This window comes from Syzygium oleosum, unplaced genomic scaffold (assembly GCF_021117445.2).
Source record: "Syzygium oleosum isolate NSW1041296 unplaced genomic scaffold, Sole_v2.1 Sole_v2.31, whole genome shotgun sequence".
Classification (NCBI taxonomy): Eukaryota; Viridiplantae; Streptophyta; class Magnoliopsida; order Myrtales; family Myrtaceae; genus Syzygium; species Syzygium oleosum.
The window spans coordinates 1,803,509-1,810,705 of NW_026607515.1; the positions used below are offsets into that span (position 1 = coordinate 1,803,509).

The 7,197-nt window shown below is 40.5% G+C and overlaps 1 protein-coding gene across 1 annotated transcript; it reads left to right on the plus strand.

Moving 5' to 3' along the window:
• The first annotated feature begins 2,443 nt into the window (after nt 1-2,443).
• Nucleotides 2,444-3,796, plus strand: LOC130135332 (uncharacterized). The gene is made up of 3 exons (XM_056304171.1): nt 2,444-2,603; nt 2,689-3,015; nt 3,286-3,796. Exons 1-3 carry the CDS (start codon nt 2,534-2,536, stop codon nt 3,432-3,434), a joined length of 546 nt encoding a protein of 181 aa, XP_056160146.1. The 5' UTR covers nt 2,444-2,533; the 3' UTR covers nt 3,435-3,796.
• Nucleotides 3,797-7,197: the final 3,401 nt, after the last annotated feature.

The following is a 7,197-nucleotide window of genomic DNA, read 5'->3' on the forward strand; positions in this document are numbered from 1 at the left end:
CTAGAGAACAAGCGGCTGATGCGGACAATCACTTTGACAATCACTCTCTTGGAGGATAAGAGCGTATGGGAGTTGTGCTTGGGGATTCGAAAGAAAAGGAAGAAAAGCTCCAAGAGACAGAAGAGCTAAAACTCCCTCTTATCTTAAGATGTATGCACGTGAGATACATGAGAGATGCACTGGCATGTTTTCGAGGGGAAAACACGTGCGTTCTAATATAGAAGAAGAAGCTAAAAAATCTATGATTTATGTAATTTCCGAAAAGACTTGGTTTGAAACGGACAATCAGGGAAATGAATCTCACAAGGACCTAGAATTGAATGATGAACAAGCCTTTTAGCAAGTGTGAGACTTCGAAGCTTTTAACAAAAACACGTTGAACAAGCACAAGTTTGACTCCAAAGCTGCTGTGAACACCATTAAAACTGGAGACGAAGTACTTATTGATTAAAACTCCTAAATCTAGAATTAGATAGGAGACAAAAGCTCCCAGATCTAATATCGGGAGAGCAAGGACAGAAACAAAAAGAAATTAAACAAAAAAACAACGGGGGGAGGGGAGGGGAGGGAGAGATGTAGGTGAGAAGTTGAAGAGATGAGGAACGGACAAAACGCAAGAGAGAGAGAGAGGGGGGAAGGGAGAGAAGACCCTAGCCCGTTTTTCTTCAAGTGGTATCAAGTTAGGCCATGCCATGTTTGACCAGAAAGGAATGTGTCACGCAATGGGAACGTTGAAGGATACCACGTGACTCCGATATGCCACATCTTTAACTGATATCGGGTGCCTACTAACCATGATTTATCTTCACGCTTAATAGCGTGCTTCGCTAATTTCGCAATTCCAAAAACCGTCTCTGTCATTCGTACAGGCAATATCGACTAATGACATGATATGATTGATTGAATGCATTGAATAATTCACGAGCTTTTACTTTAATATTTAGGATGATAAAAAAAAAACTGGGGGTCCTTCTTGTCAGTCTTAGTAGTTAATATTTACCTAACCTAGAAACTTCTGGCACAACCTATAACCAAGGTCATCAAATTGTGAGCGAAGAGTACGGCTATGAGAATATATAGATTTTGCCCACCTCAAGCCTCATTAACGCACAAGAAAGTTGAGCTCAAGACCACTCTAAACACAGTTGATTAAGGCAGAGGACTTAAGACTGATTAAACCCATGAACTCAATTTTGTAGAGGAACAAGAGGGCTGGGTCAAATCAAAGATCCACGTTTAGGGAAAAGGGAAAGAGTAACATCTTTCTGGGTGTCCTAAGCTCGCAAGTGTCGCCATCAGATGCACCAAACTTTGACCCTCAGGTTCCATTAAACTACAGAAAGCATGGAAAAAGGGCGGCAGAAGGAGATTGATTTGGATCCATGTGTTGATTCAAACTTCTCTGGACGACCCGCCGAGATTGAAGTTCCACATGGCGGCAGAGGCCCCCATCCGCCACTGATGGCGGAGCCTTAACGGGCTTGGCCTCCGATGGAACATTCAGTCACAACAAAATTGGAGATGACATTTGGACATCTATGGACATTAAGTCTACCGTGTAGTTGGGATGAAGCTGATCTCTTTTTGCATGTTAGATATACTCATTTTTGTGAATAATTTGAAGATTATCAAGTTGAGTTTCCGTTTCGTTGCGAGCTTTGTTAATGTGTAACTTGATAGGAGACGGACTCTCTTTGTAGATAAGCACTATGTTGATTTCGAACCAAAGTTCGCATTAATGAACATACGAATTCGAATATAATTACGAATGACTCCATTTTGTTTCGCGAAAAAAGAATAATTTGAAAATCAATTTCCAAAAAAATGATCGCTTGTATTTCTTACATAAATGAACAAACGAAAAAACTTTCATCGTCCATGAAAATATTTAGACGTGAATTATTGTCGATAATGAAAGCATTTCTCGTTGACCAATTATTATAAGCGATACAAGCGATCATTTTTAAGAAAATATTTTCCAAATTGTTCATTTTCCGCAAAAAAAATGAAACCTTAACTTTGAAATTGGAATAATAATAAATCAAAAAAAAATTTACATGTGAAGGTTATCTATCTACTTGTCTATCTATTTATATTTACTCAATATTTATCGATCTGTTCATGCATAATAGAAGAGAAAAAGAGGATCTTTTCTGGGTTTGGGGATGTCAATCTTCTTCTCTTGCCAAATTGCCTTTGAAGATTATGATGGCGGAAGTGTGAGACAAAATGGGACTTTCCCTTCAAACACGTACCGTAATATCGTTTGACGAAGTTTAGCAAATATGGATCTAAAATGGAGTTCGTATCTGTCACTTTTTTACATGTCTCCTTCACACATTGAAAGTCCATGCTAAGTCTACCCATCTACACGCACGTCAACAGTTCCATTGACACCCCTATAAATGGCCTGGCCTCTCGCATTTGTTAGGCACTACTCGAAAACATTGAGAGAAAGAGTTCCATAAGCTTCCTCTCTAGCTCTCCCCACTCTCACCTTCTCTTCCTCTCGGAGCTTTGAATTCAGAAAACAATGGCTTCCAGCTTCTGCAACCTCGCGCTCCTCGGTCTCGCCATTGCATTCTGCGTTCAAGGAACCCTAGGTACTTGTATGCGTCGTGTTATCTTGAAAAGTGTTGATGTCTTTTCATGCATCTTGATATATATATGTTGGTGAGTCATTTGCAGGAGATATTGCATGCGAGAATCTTGACCACGGGTCGTGCGCGTTCGCCGTGTCGTCCACGGGCAAGCGGTGCGTGCTCGAGAAGCAGGTGAGGAGAAGCGGGGAGGAAGCGTACACGTGCCGGTCCTCAGAGATCGAGGCCGACAATCTGAAGGACTATATTGAGACCGACGAGTGCATCGCCGCGTGCAGGCTCGACCGGAAGACTCTTGGGGTCTCCTCGGATTCGCTCCTCGAGTCTCACTTCACCCAAAAGCTCTGCTCCTCCGGGTGCTACGAGAACTGCCCCAACATTGTCGATCTCTACTTCAGTCTCGCCGCCGGCGAAGGTAATTACATCAACTACGTTCCCTCGTCAATAAACCAAACCACTCGTAGTCGTAGCATCCGCTTGAAAAAGAAACGTAAAGTATTACAAGCTTGTCCAATATCTTAATCCCTCACTTAACAGTTTAGAAGAGCAGATTGGATTCGCCGATTAAAGAACAGAATCTTCATCTTAAAAATTGATTTCAATAGAGATTGTACATGGTAATCCTTTAATTTTCCGATAAGTACGCCTTTTGATTCAACTGCGCGCGTAAAATTTCTTTGTGCAGGTGTGTTTCTTCCCAAACTATGCGAGGCACAAAGAGGGATTGCGCGCAGAGGAATGGCAGAGATCCGAAGCTCCGGCGACGTGGCTCCAGGACCAATTCAACCTGTCAAGTTCATAGGTGTCGCCCCCGCGATGGCGCCTTCTTACTAATCGCTTCGCTTCATTCTCCAAAGCATATCTCTGCAGAAGTTATGTCAATAGAATAGGCTATACGGGTTTGTTTTGATTTCATTATACTCCTCGACCGATGGTTGCCGGGCCTGCACGCTTCGCCGTCGTGTCACGTGCGTGCAGACGTGCATTGGTATACTTAAACGATGTATGCACAAAGCATTTTCGATTGAAGCTCAAACATATAGATATCTGCAATAAGGTGCTCTATAGGAGCATCGAAGTTTATGTATTGTTCCGAGTTGGGTGGTGTTTTTGCTTCAAGTTTAGTTCGTTGTCCATGGATTTTGGAAATGAATAAGATTCTGTAACGCGTATTCTGCATATTTAAAGTTGTGAAATGAGCAGAATTCCATCGTATCGCTTATAAAAAAGTACATATTTTTTTTTCCATCTTGGTAATTCTAATAAGTATTGACAAATATCAACAAAATTGTTGGTTCAAAAAAAAATGATGGGTAAATTTTTTTTAGGTGAATTGTTGGTAATTTATTAATAATTTTATGAAATTACTAATTTATTACGATAGTTTGCAATTAGTAATTTTGTACAAACTGACCAATTTTTAATCGCATAGCTTACCAATGTTTCCATTTTACTAGCTCTTTTATGAAATGATGATCCGAAACTAGAGCGATTAACCAACTTTTGTCAGGTTAAATTACCTATTATTCACCGGTCATGAACTCTCATATGAGTTACCGAATAACTTTTAATTCAGCTATTCCTTTTGAGTTATCAACTTTTATTTGTCTTGGTCAATTACCCCTTACAATTATTAACTCTGAATTACCGTGACTAGTTAACTTTTCTCCCATTAATCCGATAGTTTCTCCTATGTTTTTTTAGGAGAAGGCTTTTACAAATATGGTACAAGATGGGAAAAATTGATAATTTGCATGGTACTAAAAAAAGAGTCGATAATTTCATAAAAAGTGTCGGTAAATTACCAATAAACTATCAAGAAATTAGGTGACCTTTTAGCAACAATTCACTAAATAAAGGTTTTTTTTTCCTAGAACAAAACAATAGAATCATCCGATGGGATGAGATGAGATCCAATAAGAACAATAAAATTTTAAAAGAAAAGCGGCGATGAAGTTCCTTCTTTATTCATTTATCTAGGTATAAAGTATGAATAATGGAAGATTATTCTATGGTTTGAAAATGCTTACATCATCGGAAGTAACCGATTTGGTTTACAGTTCGTTGATCAAGGATAGCCGGGGCATAACCCGCCGCAATACATCAAGCAGACATCCTTGCTGAGGTTTCCACACTGCTTTTTCGAGTGAATGCACTTTTCGTAACATCGCAACTATGGCGTTACATATGTTACATACGGAGGGTATTCCGAAGCTTCCGCACAGCTATCATTGTCCCAGCAATCCTTCGTGACGCCAAAAGCCACCAACTCCGTCGAAGATAGTACACAGGCGCAACCACCTGCAATGTGATGTTAAAGCCAAAGCATTTTATCTACCAACCATACCGAAATTATATCTGTCCTCATCAAATGAAGCTTTGCGTGTGTGGGGTCTAAGCTGATATTTTCTCTAGTAATGAATGACGAGCTCAGGTTAATTGATCATGCTTTGTACTAGTAAAAACATTCTTGATGCAAGTTGATGTACACCACGTGTGCAGAAATGCTGAATCGTACCTGTATAGTCCTTGTTGTTCTTCTCTATTCTCAAATTTGTAATGGGGTTGCGAGCTTATTACATAATCTCTGGTAGTGCCATGTGAAGATTGTGCAATCGTGGAGAGCTTCTACACAGAGGTTTCTCAATCAATTAAAGTCTGGAATTGAATGCTCATTATTGGCGATTGATGCTTACGATGTTGAAACTGTCGAGAATCTATAGCAGATCATTGGTTCATTGAAGTTACGTGTTAGGAAAATATCAATAGGGAAGAATGGAATCAAATTTTAAGGCGTCAATATATTGTCTTTAAATAATTGTTTGCCCTACAAAATTACTAATGGTTGGTTATCGATAGAGTGGCGAAATTTTTATGTGAATTTCAAAAGGACACAACTATTTATGTTTTTTAATTGTAAATTCAAATTAAAAATAATTTTTGATGTGGGACAATGCACCTCTTAATTTGTTTTACAAACAAACTATCAACATTAAGATTATAATTAAAGCCGACTACTTATCTATTGCTTCTAAAAAAAGTGTTAGTTTAAATTAATTGGTGATATATGATCGAAATACTTTATGATGTTTGGATCTTGATGGGTTTTATAATTTTGGGCTGCCCATGTTGGGCTAACCCAGCCCGTTAGTCTTGAAAAGGCCCATGAGAAAGAAATAACCGCCAAGGCAGTTATTTGTGGGGAAAAAAACACTCTGTGTGAATGTGCGAGAGTCAAGTGTTCTCCCGCTCAGGAAGAAACTTCTCTCACTCAAAAAGAAAAAAGGGCTCTCACTCGACGATCGAAGAATCGTACTCTCTCAACGTTGCAATTGGAGCATTTAATCCATGGAAAACAAGATACGTCCTTCTTGGTCATGTACTTCAGATGATCAGTGATTCAAGTTCTCTTGGACACGTTTCCGCAAATGCTTTGATGTTACTCGATAGTTTGAGTTTTTCGTCTTTTAGGAATTTGTTTCCGCCTTTCCGCATTTTTTTAGGAATCCATTTCCGACATTGGTATCAAAGCATGTCTTCTTGTTTCCTGATCATTTAACATGTTTATAAAACGCATTGTTAGCCGGAATTCGTGAAACGGCACCGACAAACGCTCGGGTACGAAAAATCGACACTCGGTTGTATTGTTCGAGGTCGTTTCTTGATTTTCATGCGTTGAAATTTATTTTTGAAAGTGTAGGGTCGTAGTGCTCATCGAGACGAGAAAAACGATGGGTGGCACACCGCCGGGGGAGGGCAGATGCACCTCCACGCGCGGCCGCAAGCGGCGGCTTCGCCAGCACGTACGTCGCATGTGCACAGCGGGCAAAAACCACTGGCGTGCGCGTCACGCGAGGGTGAGCGTGGCTCATGTCAACGTGATGTCAACCACGCCGGTTATTCTCCTGGCCCAAACCGGCAGGCTTGACCCAACCCGGTTGGTCCGATCCAACTCGATTTTCTGACTCGATGACCCGACTTGCATACCAATATGACCCATTGACCCGACCCGGTCATCCATTGACCGGCATTGATCATTGTTGACTGGCATTGACCACCGTTGACTGGTATTGACCTGCGTTGACCACCAAAAAAAAAATTGCTGATCATATGCTCTAAGGATTATGTGTAATCATGTTTGGTTTTGCATTTGTTGCAGGAACAATATCGCCCCGTAGGATGCGCACACCTACTATCCCACGATCGGCTGAACAAAAGGCAAGACTTGCAGCGTTGAGAGCTGAGTTAGATGCTTATCAATGAGAAAGTGCCGATTTGGAGAATCATGTGGTCAAGGTCAATAAGATGATACAGAAAATCATCTGGAATGGTTATTGTATGCCGGACTTTGAGAAGTTGAATGTTCTGATCAACACTCTTCCATGTGAATGGAAAAAGGTATTGCATCGCCTATGGGAGGTCAATGTGGTCCCAGGCTACAAAAAGCTTGCAATAGATTTTGTGAGGGAATACTATAGGATTGAGGCAACAAAGACTTCAACCCTACGGTTATATGCAACTTGGCGAAGAATGAATGCGCCATGGAGAAACCCTAATGGATACCCGACAGTCTTTTCTTGATTGCCAAAAAAAAGAT

Bases quoted from the DNA above. Each gene is read 5' to 3' on its own strand.
- LOC130135332 (XM_056304171.1), top strand. From the start codon at position 2,534: ATGGCTTCCAGCTTCTGCAACCTCGCGCTCCTCGGTCTCGCCATTGCA. The intron at 2,604-2,688 runs GTACTTGTATGC...AGTCATTTGCAG, and splicing joins CTGCGTTCAAGGAACCCTAG to GAGATATTGCATGCGAGAAT. The intron at 3,016-3,285 runs GTAATTACATCA...TTCTTTGTGCAG, and splicing joins CAGTCTCGCCGCCGGCGAAG to GTGTGTTTCTTCCCAAACTA.